General features: G+C 41.2%; 1 protein-coding gene across 6 annotated transcripts in view; it reads right to left on the bottom strand.

The window, feature by feature from the left end:
* The window catches only part of AAK1 (AP2 associated kinase 1), a 246,166-nt gene that overhangs the window by 39,736 nt on the left and 189,460 nt on the right, over positions 1–16,970 (bottom strand). For all 6 annotated transcript variants that reach the window (XM_036752566.1, XM_036752567.1, XM_036752565.1 and 3 more), the window contains 2 exons: positions 8,490–8,647; positions 3,370–3,486 (listed from right to left, as the gene is read on the bottom strand). In XM_036752566.1, the coding sequence (XP_036608461.1) occupies positions 3,370–3,486; positions 8,490–8,647 (275 nt within the window). The remainder of the gene's footprint in view (positions 1–3,369; positions 3,487–8,489; positions 8,648–16,970) is intronic.

Raw genomic sequence — 16,970 nt, forward strand, 5'->3', positions numbered from 1 at the left:
AAATGAGCATCTTCCTTGGCCAAAGGATGAAGGTGAGACAATCCAGAATTACGTGACAAAGAAAAAAAGGGAAAGAAATAGGGAATGCCCCAAACAAAGATCACAGGTAAACTAACGTAAAAATGAAAGTCTTCCAAAATGTTTGAAACCTAATTATGCAACTTTTTGTTGCACCTTTGTTGTATAACTAAATTATATTAATTGGTAGTGCCTATATTTTCTGGAAAGTGACTAATATGTATTATTTATCATGGCATTTTATACATCTAGCAAGAGGACCTTTCACACACTAATTACTTAATAAGTATTTGTTGAATTTCCCTTTATCTCTCTGGAGATAGATGGTCTGCCTCAGTACATAGTGCATTTTACTTTACTGGAAGTCTGTAAGGATAATAATGATAGCTAACATTTCTACAGCACTTACCACGTGCTATGTACTGTGCTAAGAGCTTTAAAATATTGTCTCATTTGATCCCTGGGAGGTAGGTGCTATTCTTTTCCCTATTTTACAGATAGCATAGGCTTATCCACTTAGAGGTCAGGTTGTAGAGGAGATTCTAGTTCAGGTATGGGATGACCTAGATGGTCTTCTGGGGTCCCTTCTAAATCTTTATGATGATAGGATTGTGTGTGTGTGTGTGTGTGTGTGTGTGTGTGTGTGTGTGGTGTTTGTGTGTGTGTGGTGTTTGTGTATGTGTGAGTGTGTCTTAATAGATACTTAGATATTAAAAAGTTGGAATTAAACTTAAAAAGAAAAAAACATCTGGGATAGATTCTGGTTTCAACCATTTAATGACTCCATAGCAGATTATTTTGAATGCTTCTTGGATTTTTGGTGTCTTTGTAATGGTCAAATACAAGAAATGAGGGTCTGAAGATGCACTAAATGAAGACATAAAAAGAACTGGGTTGACCATTCTCCTTCTGCTCTTCTGAAGTCAGTCTTTAAAATCTGTATTCTGAGACGTTGCTTGGGTAAGAAAAGGAGATCCATAGGACCAATACTTCCTAAGCCTCTCAAATAACACGTTGGCCTCTGAGGAAGCCAAGAGTTTTTGGGAGAACGATGGCCAAGGTACAGCTCTAGAGATTCTGGGGTTTCTTCAGAATTTCATGCACAGCCCTTGAAGCAAGTGCAGAGAAATTAAAAATTTCAAAAGAAAATAGAAACAAAATCATATATCAAAAATCATATCTAAATGAACACATGGGTAATCATTGCTACTCGGCATAATTAAACCAATTAGAAACTTGGAGAAAAAAATGACTAGAAAAATCTTGTTGCTTGGCCTTGGTTAGGTTTGAGTTCTATTTTAGGTCTTTGAAATATATTTTGCTACTTTTTTTCCAAGGGAAAAAATATCAATGATTGGGATCCTGTGAAAGCATGTCACCTCAAGGGCAGGAACTATCTTTTGTCCCTTTATACCTCCTCACGGCCTACCCCAAGTACCTAACAGTACCCTGTACCTAGAAGGCAGGCATCAGAAAGTATTTGTTGATGATGCCATTTGAGATGCCTCTAGTCATTTTCTCTTAGAACAATTATCCCTTCTTAGTTTTTATTTTAAATAGTATTCTTTGAATTAGTTTGCTTTTCAATTTAATTCAATCTGAGTCAGCTCAAGTCAATACTTAAGTGCCTACTATGTGCAAGGCAGTGTACTAAACACTAGAGATACAGAAACAAAATTGTTCTCAAAGAACTTATGTTCCACTGGAGACTGCAATGTATATACAGAAATGGAAATACAAGAGCTCTACAAAGTTATAGAAATAAATTTCAAGAGGGAGAGAATACTAACAACTGGCAAGGGGGAGGGGAATCAAGAAAGGCTTCATGTAGGAGATGGCATCTAAATTTAGTCTTAAAGGAAGCCTGGGGACTATAAGGGGTGGCAGCGAGGAGGGAATATACAGAATTAGGGGCACAGCCTGTGCACAATCATGGAGGCAGGAAGTGGAATGCTGCTAGTAGACCAATTTCACTCTTGTATTTTTAAAATAAAATGAGTTGGGAGCATGAGTACCTTAGTGTACTAACAAAAAAGTATTTATTCTAAATTCCATTAGTGTTATACTATATTGCTTAAGCTTCTAGTCTTTAAATTGGCTTTAATTCTTTTTGAATTTTGAAAAAGACATTTATTTAGTGAAAATATCTATCTGCTCATTTTCTAAGTTATCACCCAGCTCAAATAACTTAATACTGTTCCTAGCATGCTCTAAAACAGGAGTATCCCACACATTTTTATGGTAAAAAACCACTATGCTCATCAGCTGAAGCACTAGGATTGACTGGTAGGAGTCTGGGAGAAAGGAAGGGAGGTTACTCCATAACGGAAAGGGGGAAATAAACAGCTAGAAGACACCACTACTCACTCACTTCACCTCCATTTGAAGCAGAAAGTGGGTAGGGAGGCTATCAGCTGGTGACTGACCAAATGGGGACACTATCTCTAAGAAGCAAAGTCCAGGAGCAAAGCACTGGAATCTAGATTCAATGCGTAGATTCTAGATGTGAAGGAGTAGAGTCTTAGGATTAGAAGTAAATGTCTGACATTTTGGGTTCTTACATTAATTCCAGAGACATTAAGAGAAAGCAAGTGATTAACAATACAGTGAATCTTCCCTAGGGAGGAAAAATTTTTTCGTCAACGTGTTAGACATTTCGTGTTAGCAAAGATCAAAAATACCTGTTTAAGTCTTTGCCCAGGACAGAGAAAGTATCAACACTGTAAGAAAACACCTGTTTGTCTTGTGTCCCTTTGTTCCTTTAAACAGCAACTCATTCACCCATATATCCTACGTATGTTTCTATCAAATCCTTAGGGGGAGAAAAGGTTGGGTCTCCCCATCTTGCTTAGGCAAGAAGTTCAGAGACTACTGAATTACTTATTCCCATTACTGATCCACAAGGGACTCTTCAGTTGCTCTGTTTTTGACCCGGTTTGGTTTGGTCCTCCTTAGAAAACTTAATGGTTCCCCACTCCTGGGGGCCCACCATATTAATTTGTTCAGACACTCAATCAGCATAGCCTACTGCAGCTAAGAACTCCATAGACTAAGAGAGCCACCAGCCTCAAGCCTCCCTGGTCAGTGGAATTACAGGCATGTGCCACCACACCTGGACATCTAGTTCTTTGAAACATTCACCCATCAATCCATATAGGCAACGCATTCACTCAGTGAAAATCACCTCCTCCACTACTCACTCAAAAGTTCTCTAGCAATACCTGACCACCTCTTTCCCACCATATAGTTTGTGTTCAGAAACATGAGTCACCATAAAGGTACAGGGCTCGCTGGCCAGCAATGTATAATGAGACCAACAGGATTACTTTTTCTTTCAGCATTAATCCTTACCAGTTCCAGTAGAAAAGGAGGAGGAGCCAAAAGCATCTGCTTGAGTAGTGGCTGGACCTGGCTGAAAGCCTGGGATCAAACTCTCCGCTGAACCGCCAAGTTTTTCAGGAGGTTTGCCTAGAGTAGCAAAACATACAACTCTTAGTGGGAATATAGCTCTGAGTATACACATCCAACCTTCTAGATCTGGGGGGCCAGAATCACGTTCCTATTTGATTCTCTGATGTTATAATAACACCTCACTCATCTGGCAACCTCCAATTTGAGGGATACAGCTCAGAAGTCAGAAGCAAGTTGGGGGTGGGGCAGTCTCTGAGCAGGCAAAATAATACACAAAATAAAAAGTCCATGTAGCAAAAGTCAAGTAACTTTAATTCCAGTTTAAATTGCTAAGCATCAGTTTCTTCATTTATAAATGAGGATAACAATATTTGTGCTATCTAACTCACAGGACTGTTATAAGGAAATCACTTTATACAGACACATGGAAACATAGAAATCACTTTAAGAGATATATAAACACAAGTTACTGTATTATTTGCACATTGGAAAAAGCATCAGTTTCTCATACAGAGCATATTTTCTGTTGTACAAGGAGTTCTAAGAACTGTTAAAATCCTAGCCCATTTTATATCGTTGTTGTTGTTCACTCGTTTCAGTCATGTCTGACTCTTTGTGACCCCATTGGGGTTTTACTGGCAAAGATACCTGAGTGGTTTGCTATTTCCTTCTCCAACTCATTTTACAGATGAGAAACTGAGGAAAGCAGGGTTGAATGACTTGCCCAGGGTCTCACAGTAAGTGTCTGAAGCCAGATTTGAACTTAAGAAGATTAGTCTTCCCGATTCCAAGCCTAGTGTTCTATGAACTGCACCACTTAGATGCCCCCATTGTATATTAGAAATGACAAACGAGAATGGGTATAGGAGGACACAGAATCTTGACAAAGTCCAACTCTTCTGCTTCATTGAGGCAAGGAGATGACATTAGGTTCTTGAAGGTTAACTGATGGAAAACAATTGGCTACTGATACAGACTCCACAGTTACAGAATCAAAAAGCTAGAAAGGACCTCAGAGGCTCTATAGTACAAATCCTATCTAGACAAGAATCCTCTTTACGACATTCTCAAGAAGTGACTATCCAGCTTTTTCTGGAAGCCCTCCAGTGAGAGGTAACCCATCACCTTCAGAGGCAGCAGGCAAATCCTGTACAGCTTCAGTTGTTAGGGCATTTTTCTTTAGCTTGATCCTAAATCTGTCTCTCTGTCATTTCTACCCTTCCAAAAGAAACAACTATAGATGGTATTATCACCCCCCCCCATATCAAAAAAGGGCAATTGAGAAGACACCATAAACTACCTATCTATATACCTATCTTCTCCTGTCTATACTCTCACATATGAATGTCTTCAGTCATCCTGATGAATATCAGGTCACTGGATACAGATGGCTCTGGAGGAGAAAGTGAGGCTGATGACCTTGCACAGCCCTCCCTCACTCAAATCAAAGTCAACTGCAAGTTATGTATGATTTAAATCTTGAGGGCATTCTTGATGAAAATTTGGGAAGGGACGAGCAGTCTTTTGCAAATGATTTTCTACATAGATCAGATATTCAGTCACACAGTTGAAAAGAAGCTATGAAGACAAGTTTCTACATGTTTATTGATTATAAAAAGCATTTCTTAAGATAAAGGGGATCATAGAACTAAAGCTGGAAGTGACCTCCAGTTCCTTCATTTTAAAGATAAAGAAACTGAGGCCAAAAGAGGTTAAGTAACTTGTCTAAGGTCACAGAGATAGTAAGCACCAAAAAAGGGATTTGAACCCAGATTGAGATCATGTGGATATTAAGTATCTAAGCTTCAGAGGCAGACTTTGACTTGGTAGCAAGACATAAAGGTTTTCCAAAAATGTGCCTCCATAATATGTTAAAAATCATATAAAATTTCTTGATAGCTTCAACCACAGAGAACTTCATTTGAAGTTTCTCTAATTATCAGAACTGTCAGGGGATAAAAGCAGAAGATTTTATGCTTGTCAAACACGTCAGCCCCTGCCATGGGGGACTGATTCCTGCACTTATTTAAAAGGAATAAAGGATTTCCAAAAGATGATAACATTTTAGACTATCAAAAGACATCAGGCCAGTAATGTACACAGAACAAAAGTAAATGGAGAAGAATGCCTATTGTCTGTACTACAACATTCAGCTGGGTGATAAGTCTGTTGAATTATATGTACTGATGGAATCTGTGTTAGGCAAAGTGCATGGACTAAGAATTGAGTCCAAAATTGAAGAAAAGGAGAAGACAGGCTGGCTTGCAAAGGGAAATTACATAGCATATTTGACAGTTCCAAGCTCCTCCTTGACATTTGATTTCTTTTTTTAACATTAGTCTTCTCCTGACGATGCTATATAGCTACAGACTGAAAACTATCACCATCTCCTGAATAATCCAAATTGTAGGTCACACCAAGAGTAAAGGAGAGATGATGGCACAGTGGATCTAAGTAGGCTATGGCATGTCTAGTCAACAAGCATTTATTAAGCACTTAGTGTATTCAAGGCATGGTGTTGAGAATACAAAGAAAAGCAAAAACAGGATCCCTGTCCTGAAGGCCCTCTCATTCTAAACAACAGGCAACATGTAAATAACTATGTACATATAAGATATACACAGAGTATATAGAAAAAGGTAAGACAAAGGAACTATCGACTGAGAGTAACCAAGAACGGCCTTCTAAAGAAGATGGGATTTGAACTGAGTATTTAATGAAACAAGAAAACCTGGGAGGTGGAGGTGAGGAGGAAGAGCATTGCAGGCATGGGGGACAACCAATGCAAAAGGTATAGAGTTGGGAGAAAGAGCGCCATGTTCGAAGAACAGTGAGTAGGACAGTGAAGCAAAATGTGGAGTATCCAATGCAATCTGAATAAACACTTACTAAATGCCTATTATGTACTAGGCACTGTGCTAAGAGCTAGGAATACAATTAATAAAAAAAGCAGTTCCCACCCTGAAGAAATTTATAATCTAATTGGGGAGGGGGGAAAGAGAATACATAAATGGAAGCAAGGAAGGGAAGGGGGGTCAGGGGATAGGGTGGGACCCTGGGGAGGGGATAGAAATTGGACACCAGGGAATGACTTGTTCCGTGGAGTTGAAAACAGGCAGAAAGCAGAAGCAGAGTGGAGTGAGCCCAAAAGTCCACCTTTTGCCCTCTATAAAGGAAGGCATTGGGAGGACTTTGGTGCTCCATCATCCAGACTTCTATTCAGAGGGATGAGGAGGCTGAGGCAGGTAGTGTCAATCAAAGCTTGAGGAGGGAGAAAGGTGATGAGGTCAGAGCTCATCCTCGGACTGTGGAATGTGTAAAAGGCAGAATATGTGGAAGGTAGAATAGTGTGGAAAGACTAAAAAAGTAAGAAGAGGCCAGGTTATGAAAGTTTTAAATGCCAAACAGAGCTGAGTTTACATTTGACCCTGAAGGTAACAGGGAGCCACGGAATTTACTGAGTGGAGGAGGTGACAAGCTCAGACCTGAGCTTTAGGAAAATCATTGTCAACTGAGTTGAGGATGGATTGGAGCCAGTCATTCAAGAAATGTTTATTAGGTTCTTACTACGTGCCAGGCACAGTACCAAGGCCTAGGGCTTATTATTGTTGTTTAGTCACTTTTCAGTCCTGTCTGACTCTTTATGACCCCAATTTGGGGTTTTCTTGGCAAAGATACTGGAGTAGTTTGCCATTTTCTTTTCCAGCTCATTTTACAAATGAAGAAACTGAGGCAAATAAGTTTAAGTGACTTGCCCAAAGTATCTGAGACTAGATTTGAACTCAAGAAGATGAATCTTCTTGATTCCAGGCTTGGCACTCTATACACTGTGCCACCTAGCTTCACTACCCTAGGGCTACAAAGAAAGTAAAAAAAAAATTCCTGCCCTCAAGGGAGCTTACATTGTAATAAAGGAGATAATAGGTAAATAGAGAATAAGTAGAATTACCCAAATGGTGTAAGTGATCTCACCTAACAAATGTATGACTGGAAAAGATGAGCTGGAGCCGTATTTAAGGTGACAGATAAGAGATGGGTAGCCTGAGTTTTACACTGGTCACTGGTACACGTGGACTTTTAAAAGACCTTAAAGAAAGGCCTCCAAAGCACTGGATGGATTCATTTTGGAGGATCTATGGGAAGTTGTGGAAAAGAACCGAAGAGACTGAGGCAATGTCAAGGATATTTCCTATTTGTACCCAGGTGCACTCGCACAAGTGATCCTGGATCCTTTGACTTATAGAACAGGTAGGTCAGGGTGTGGGAGGGTAAACAGTCTGTGAGAGGTAGATGCACTGATAATAGTCACAAGTCCCTCAGCCTGACTGACAGAGAAAAGAGCCTACTTCACAGGGCCATTATAGAGTAAAAAAATAGCTTTATAAACTTTAAGGCTCTTTAGAAATGAGGTTTATTATTGTTTTATGATTATTGTTGCTGCTATGAAGGCAGCATGGTGCTGTGGAAACAGTCGATGATTTGGAGTCAAGAGACCTGGGTTCATTTTGTGGCTCCTCTACTTACTGCAAAGGAAGGAGACAAACATTTATTAAGTGTTTACTGTGCACAAGGAACTGTGCTAAGTGCTGTATGAATACTATTTCTCAGTCTTCCCAATAACCCTGGTTGAAGGGTGCTATTACTATCACCCCCATTTTATAGTTGAGTAAACTGAGGTTTAAGTGACTTGTCCAAAATCACAAAAGTAGTGAGTAGAGGTGTAATTTGAACCCGGGTCCTCTGAATCCAGAATCGGTCTTGTTTTTCCCATACTATGATGCTTCTTGAAGTTTTCTTTCTAACTTTTCTCTCTGTCCCATTGCCATAATAGCATAGGTCATCAGAACGTCTTAGGGATAGTGTGAATTTAGTGTGCTAGACAAAAATACTTTCTGCTCCAAACTTTAAAAGTTTTTACATGCAAATATTCCTTGGCAAGGAAAACAAAAGCCTACAGATGTACAACTACTTAGGCAAATTAGCTCGGGGAGCAGGTATTACCTGGCTCCTTTTAATGGTGGGATGTTTGCCAGCATGGATAATTGGCGTTTGCCACTCACCATCACCAAGTTTTGCAAAGTCCTTGTTCAGTAGCTCCTCAGCTGTGAGTTTGGAGAAATTGTCATCATCGAAAGGATTCCAAGTGGAGCCTTCAGAAGGATTGTAAACGTTTTGCTGAGAGGTCCGGGGAGAACCCGATGGAGTGGTGGATGCAGACCTAAAAATCCCCACCCCCACGAAACAAAAGTTGTGAGTAAAAGTTGAACAAGAAGATTATAGGATTTTAAGATTTATATCAATAGACTAACGAACAAACACTTATTAAACACCTGCTATGGCTTGGGTACTGTGCTAGACACTGGTGATACAAATAGGAAAATGGCAAAGTCTCCACCCTCAAAGAGCTTACCTTCTATTGGGATGTTCAGGTTTACAGATGAGTAAATATAGGCCAAACACAAAATGAGCAAATGCTGAGTGGGGAAAGTACTAACAAATGTGGGAATCAAGAAAGGACTCTTGGGGGAGGTAATACTACAGCTGAGCCTTGAAGGGTGCTAGGAGTTCCAGGAGGAGATGGTAAGAAGGAAGAATGTTCCGAACAGGTTTTTTCTTTTGGGGGGAGGGGCAGGGAGAAGTTTTTGGAGGAGGGAAATGTGGAGTGGAGTCTGTGAAAAGGCAGAGATGAGAGATGGAATATTATGTTTAAGGAACTGTAAAGTAGGTTAAGTTGGCTGCTACAGCAGGGTGTGCATAATAAGGCATAATCAATCTGAAAAGATCAGTGAGAGCCAGGCTGTGAAGGGCTTTACATGTTAAAAACAGAGGCAAGAAGAAGCTCCCTGGACCTTCCTGACCAAGGGAGGGATGTGATCAGACCTGTGCTTTAGGAATACTGACTTGGGAGGAATGGGGTGCCGGGAATGGAAAGGGGAAAGAGTGAAAGGTACCTTAGAAATCACCCATAAATTAAAACCATTCTGAGGTACTACCTCATACCTATTACATCGGCTACTAGGACAGAAAACATAAACGACAAATGTTAAAGGGGATGTGGGGAAAAATGAGACATTAATACACTGTTGGTGGAGTTGCGAACTGATTCAACCGTTCTGTAGAACAATTTGGAACTATGCCCAAAGGGCTATAAAACCATGCATACCTTTTGACATAGTATTACAACCACTAGGTCTGCATCCCAAAAGAGATAGAAAAGCAAAAAGGAAAAGGACCTATATGTATAAAAATATTTATAGCAGCTCTTTTCTGGGGACAAAGAATTAGAAACTGACGGGACGAGTATCAATTGAGGAATGGCTAAACAAGTTGTAATATGTGTTTATGATGAAATGCTATTGTATTATAAGAAATGATGAGCAGGATGCTCTCAGAAAAACCTGGAAAGACTTGCATGGAGTGATGCAAAATGAAATGTACTGTGTACAAAGTAACAGCAATACTGTAAGCGGATCAGCTGTGAATGACTTAGTTATTCTTAGTAATACGATGATCCAAGACAACTCTGAAAGACTTATAATGAAAAATGCTATCCATGCCCAGAAAAAGAACTGATGGTGTCTGAACGCAGATCTAAGCATACTTAAAAAAAAATCACGCAGTCTTACCATCTCATTTGTATACACTATCTCCTCCTAACTTCAGAATGAAACCATATTCCCTGAGCTGATTTAGGTCTGAATCTTGGCTCTATCTGCTAATTATCTGTGTCAATCAGTCAATTGTTGAGCACTATGCTAAGTGTTTGGTACATAAAAGACAGGCAAAAACAACCCCTGCCCTCCACAAGCTCACATTTTAATGGGGAAGACAACATGCAAATAACTAAGTAGGTACAAGGTATATATGGTGTATATGGAAGGTAATCTCAGAGGGGAAGGCACTAGTAGTTGGGAGGACCAGGAAAGCCTTTCTTCAGAAGGTGGGATCTGAGCTGAGTCTTGAAGGAAGCTAGGCAAAGAGGTAAAGGTAAAGGAGGACAGAACATTGCAGGCATGGAATGGGACACAGCCAGTGCAAACTTATGGAGGTGGGAGATGGTGTGTTTGTTGTGTTAACAGTAAGCAGGCCAGTTTTGCTGTGTGACTTTAAGCAAGAAATTTAGCCTTTCTGGCCTCAACTGTTTCATCTGTAAAATGAAGGGATTGTGCTCCTTTCTGTGATCCTCTCTGGAAAGCAGTTCCCACCCTATCCACTCCCATCCCCACTACCACTATTCAAAACATAAACCATTTTTCACCAAATACCTCTTTCGTTTAGTTTCTCAAGGTTTTCTTAAGTTCTGTAAAATGTTTCTCTTCCATTTAGATCTTGCTGGGGATACTAACACAAAAATGAAATAGTCCCAAGATCTTGGGCTAGTTCACACTGTGTTTTGTTAGGATTCCCTCTGCCCTGTGTACAAACATCGATAAGAACTATGGACGACCAAGGAAAGGTACCATGCTCCAGAAACAGAATGTACACCAAGTAAAACCAGCTGGTCCCTGTCTCCTATTTCTATGATCTATTCACATGGCACAATTTGGAGCCGGTTTTCTGGGCCCTTCACTCAGTTGTCTACTTGAACCCTGGCCTCCCAGGGATTTGGGCTTCGTCTCTCCGGACTACAATTTTCAGTCTAGAGTCCTAAAGTTGGGAGACAGTGTAAAGGAAACGCTATTGGAACTTGGATTCAGCAGGCTGGGGCTAGGTCCTGGTTCTACCAGTAGCTGTGTGGCAGCTAGGTCACCTTGGCAAGTCCCTTTCCCTCTCTGGGCCAGCTTCCTCAACTGAAAAATGAAAGATTTTAGACTAAATAATTTGTAAAGTCCCATCCGAACATTAATGGTTTCCAAGGCTGACTCTTCCCAGAGCTGTCCTACTGGGAGTAGTCTCTTGGACGGCCCCACCTCTGCTGCCCAAGATCTCCTCGGCACTCCAGAGACTTCCCATCTGCGCTTTAGACTTGACCTTTGTTCTCTACCTATGAGTACAGAACTAGGGGCCCCCAGTGCTCCTATAGCAGGTGTTGGTGGTCAACATGCTAAAAACAAAGCAATGGCTGGTCCCCAAAACAAAGGGAGTGTTTTCCCCCACCATGGACTGCCCTCCACCAACGAAGGTAAATTTTCAGATCCTACTGAGGTCATAATCTCGTACCATGACAAGTTTCTCAACCAAGTTGGAATTAGGATTTCTCTTCACATTGAACCAGGCAGTCAAAAGGCCTTTTGACACATACCTCCCTTGGGCAGCTATTACCAACTGGTCTATGAGACAACTCTGGTAGGGGAAGGGAGACTGTCACATACTTTGCAGGTGCTTGCTGGGTGCTGAGCCAGGGTTCAGCCTGGACTGAAATAGCACTCTTGGATCAGGTTTGTAATCAGGTGCAAAAGCCCATCTGTGATGAACTCGTCAGTATCACAGCAGTGCAGAAACCTGAGGCCCCGATCAAGGAGTGACTCAAGATGGAAAACTACATCCACTCCACTGCTATTGGCCTCACCTACCTATTCTATGTACGTGAGCTTCATGGGAAATCCCAGGCCAATTCTGAGGAACCCACACAGATGTGGTGGTCCTGATTCCAGCTCATGTCCATGGTACGTCTATATTGTGTCCTGCTTTGTCATTACCTGCCCAGCTGCCTGGCCAAGGGGTAGAAGAGGGAAATGACTGGATTCTCTGGTGAAGGGATTTTGGGTAGTAGAACCACCTTCCCATTCAGTCCTTACTCTTTAGAGCATAGACAGCCAGGTACCTAGTTTTTCCAGTTGATCTAGACTTTAGAGCTTCTCAGCTATAGGGAACTCTAGGAAGTCACTCTCGTACATTCTGGGGCTTCTAGAAACTTTATGGACCTCAACTGGGTCCAGAAAAGGTGAAATGTCTTCACGGGCCAGAGCTGTCCCTCTGGTGGGAGAAGACTCTAAAGGAAAGGCTCTAAATTCACAGAACCTGCCAGATACAGGCAGGTTTGATCACATAACAAAGAGAAGGGGGAGATATGATAACAGATATAGTGAAGGCAAGCTCCAGGGTCCAAAGCAATTCTATCATCCCTTATCTGTTTCCCCTGGGGTGGGTATTTTTGTTCTTTTTGCCTATGGATATAAGATCTCCTAGCCCTCTAACTAGTCAGCTGCCTGGACTGGGCTGATCTCCTAGTATTTGACTAGTTATGCTATGACTTGAATTCATGGGAAGCTTGTGGCAGATTGCTTTTATTACTCCACCTGTTTTATCCAATACTCACACCTGGACTATTTCAATAGCCTGCGAAAGTTGGTCTCCCTGCCTCCAGAATCTCCCCGCTCAGATTCACCATCTACAATGTCCCCTCTCCCCCAACTCAATAAATCCCAGTGGCTTCCTATTGCTTCCAAGATGAAAGAGAAAAATTCTCTGATGTTCGAAGCCCTCCACAACATGGCTTCCCTTCTACCCAGACAGTCTTCTCATCCCTTATTCTGCACCCTGAACCCCCTCAATATACTCTTATGCAATGATACTGTTTTCCTTGCTCAGGATACTCCATTTCCAGATTCCAGACATTTTTATTGACTGTTGTCTATGCCTGTACTACTCTTCCCTCCTTACCTTTGACCCCTGGCTTCCTTGAAGTTCAGATAAAATCCTATGTCCTATGAGAAGCCATATATGTAATGTGTAAATAACTTACTTATACATACTAATTTCCACATGGTCTCCTCTATTAAACTGAGCTCCTTCAGGGCAGGGACTACATGAAGTCATTCTCACTTCATGCTAAACTAGAGGCCCCTAGGAACATTAAGAGTATAGAGGAGCCTTCAAATGCCTTGTCCCCAATGCCACCCCCAATGCTGTATTGATTAACTTCATTAAAGTAAAGCTTCTTTAAGAGGCAGGGACTGTTTCACCTTTTATATTTTTGTATTGCTAGTGCCTGGCATATAATAAATGCCTTAATGAATGCTTACTGATTGAATGACCAAGTGAGATGCAAAAGCAGTTAGGTGGCTCAAGGGATAGAGGTATGGACTTAGGAATCAGTAGGATCTCATTTTGAAACCAGTCTCAGTCTAGCACCACACTAGCTGTGTGACCCTGGATAAGTCACTTAACTCTCTGTTTCAGCTTCTTCATCTATAAAATGGGGGTTGAGAGAAATGATTATTAAATAACCAATTATTAGGGAGAGATTCAGGATTTGCCTCCCTATCTCCTCATTCTCTACTAGGTCAAGACAGAACCTGAAGAGCATTACTGTTAATGAGATTAGATTAACTTTCTTCTCAATCTTGTTCAGACCCTACCCAAATGGGGAAGCCCTTCCTGTTCTACACAGACTTGGGTGGGAGGTGGATCCTTTGTCTAGATCTCCCAATACTAGGGTGGTCTAGGAGTGGTCTCATTATAATATTCATTCTTCTCATTAATTGTTAACCAATCAGAGTTGATTGCCACCCTCAGGAACACCCCTCTTCCAATAGCATATAAGCTTTGAGTGGGTTCTATGAGGGGTCTTGGCCCATCTGAGAGTGCCACTGACCCCTTTTATTAATTATCCACTAGCATAATTAATATAATGATTAATTACCCAGAAATTATGTCCCTAGAACTCTTTATATGTCACAGGGTAATAATAGCACCCACCTCCCAGGACTGTTGTGAGGATAAACTGAAATACTCCATGTAAAGTATTTTGCAAACCTTAAAGCACCATGTAAATCCTAGCAACCATCATTATTATTACATATATGAAGCACTCCATAAATGTCAGCTATTATTATTTTAATAAATGAATACATCTTGGATTGAAGACCCAGCTCCTGGCAGACTGCTTATACTCCCTGATGAACCCAGAAGTCAGTCACAATGAATTCCAGGACACCACCCTCAAAAAAAGATTCTTTCAAGCATTTATCTTCTCTACCTGAGATCCAGTGCTCTTTATTTAGAAGTATAGGGCATTCTACTGGAAGACTAATCCCTGAGCTCTCAACATAATCATTATGTGCTATCAATGCTGTCCCTCCTGGATCAGCTGAGCTAAGTTATGGGGCTCACCAAGTTGGACCTCCAACTGGATCTTCTTTTGAAAGGGAGACAAATGGGAAAACTGTCCTCCAGAAAGAGTCAGGCCAGTTTGGATACATGGTCCTAAGAAACATTCCTATCCATTTTCCCTGCCTCATGAATTCTTTGTCTGTGGAGTAGTGGTAGTGACTCCACATTTTTGTCTACTCTCAAGACACCAGTGCATGTAGGCATGCACACACAAATGTACCCTAGCCATGCATAAGAAAAGTGTCCTTGTTAATGTGAGGATGTGGTAGACATCCTTAGATACTTCACAGACCATCAGAAACTAAAGAGCACTTCTGAAAGACAGGTGCCATTTTTATCCAAGTAGAGTCTCTGATAATCCTGAAGGACCTACAGTGGTTCTTGGGTTTCAGTGAGCATTGCTAGTACTTTACCAATGGCCTTTCCTCTCAACTCATCCTTCCCTACTGACTTGTTAATGACTCCAAAATGTGGAATGACTAATATTTTGACAAATACATTATTATACCTATGTGAATAGTTTCCTTTTGTGCAGACTGGACCTCTTCTCACCTCATCCTTTCCAGCTCTTGTTCATTCCCCTCCTGAAAATCATAATGAAGAAGCTACCCAACACCCTAAAGAACTTCCTCTCTGTCTTTTAGCATTTCACACGAAGAAGTGATAATCCATCTGTCTGTTCTCACTCTTTATGCATAACCGGTTCATCTTCTTTCCTAGTCACTAGCTCTCTGATTATATTTACACTTTTTTGCAAATCATGCTAGTAAATGGGGTAAAAGCTATTAACATCCCTCTGCCCCCCAGCCTCAACCATGTCTCTTTCTAGTACCACTTGGGTCCCTTCAATTTTGATTCTTTTGATCTGCAAGCTCCATGGCCAAAGCACAACATCAGCCTTGTGTTTTTAAAAATGGGGTTTTGTGGTAGCAATGGGCTTGGGATCTCTGAAAGTGCTGCTCAATATCCCAATGGAAATCTAGCCCAATTTCTTCCTCAGGCAGAGAAGACACTTTCCACAAACTGAATAAAAGCTTCCTTTGCTCATCTGTTGGCTCACTGCCACACTCACCAACCAGCTCTTTGTGGTGAAAGCAGATGCATCTAACTTGACAAATGGAGCCATCTTTCCTTAGGATGACCCTAGAATCTGCTCTGTTCTTCCCATTGCCTATTATTCCCAGAAAGGCTCATCAGCTAAATAGTACTATGTGATCTGGGTAAGTGGAGTTGCCATCTGGGTGTCCTCTGATGTTGGGTGTCATCCCCTGAAAAGGCCACAGTACCCAATCATTGTGCCACTAAAACTCAGGAATTTCAAACATCCATGATTAAACTAAAAATGAACCAGTGGCAGACTTAGGGGTGGGACAGGTGCTGTTTTTCTCACCAGTTAATTTCAATTACCCTATGACCTCAGATGGCAGAATAAACATACTGATGTTCCATCCTGGAAACCAAAGATAGAAGGGCCAGAAGAATCGGCATTCAAAAGCCCTCCTGTGGAGTGAGGACATTATAATTACTAAGCTAAGGCTGGGCAATATCAACCTTATCAGGCAACAGGAAAAGTATGGCATGTATACCAAGACATGACTCTCTGCTCACAAACGCAGCTGCCACCCTGGAAAGAAGGGGGCCTGTCTCTGAGGGATCCTGCATGTGCTCCTGTGTGCGTGTCCTCGATAGAATCTTTTTTTTTTGGAGGGGGAAGGCAGGGCAATTGAGATTAAGTGACTTGCCCAAGGTCACACAGCTAGTAAGTGTGTCAAGTGTCTGCAGCCAGATTAGAATCTTAATACACGATGGAACTGAGAGCTTGATTGTTCTCCCATGAGCCACAGAGAGATTTTTAAAGCTATCTAATCAGTCAACTTTGACTTTTCACAGGTGATGCTGGCTTCACCAGGAAGTTTGATGTGTATGTGCAAGTCTCTTAAGACATGTGATGAAGATGGGGGCACATCAGGGACATACCCTCCATCCTCACTATCTCTTGATTTCATAAGAAAATTCCTGTTATTCCAGGGCCAGGACCTCATCCTAGTCATAATTCTATAATGACCAAAGCAGTTGGTTATTTTGTTCCCTCTGCGAGAACCCCACCCACCCACCACCAGATGTGGCATGCCCATTCCTCTAATAATTTTTTTAGCTACATAAATGTCTCCTCATTTCTTTTCTGATTCTACATCCCAATTCACCTCATATTTTGGATGGCCTTGTTTGCTCTTCTTCAGGTCAAGACCCACCTTCAAACAACTTAATATTCCCAGTCTTGTTGAAAGTATATTATATACATCTTCCAAAAACACCCCTGCTGTTATTTCTCACTCCACCAAAATAAGTGGTAATCCCTACTCCCTACTGCAAAATTCTCTGTAATAAATCCATTCATTTATTCACCTAAAACACCCCTTTCCAAGTAAACTATAGCTTTTATCCAAGGTTCTTTCCAGCTCCCACATTTCATACCCCCATGCCTG

The sequence above is a fragment of the Trichosurus vulpecula genome, chromosome 3 (assembly GCF_011100635.1).
Source record: "Trichosurus vulpecula isolate mTriVul1 chromosome 3, mTriVul1.pri, whole genome shotgun sequence".
Classification (NCBI taxonomy): domain Eukaryota; kingdom Metazoa; phylum Chordata; class Mammalia; order Diprotodontia; family Phalangeridae; genus Trichosurus; species Trichosurus vulpecula.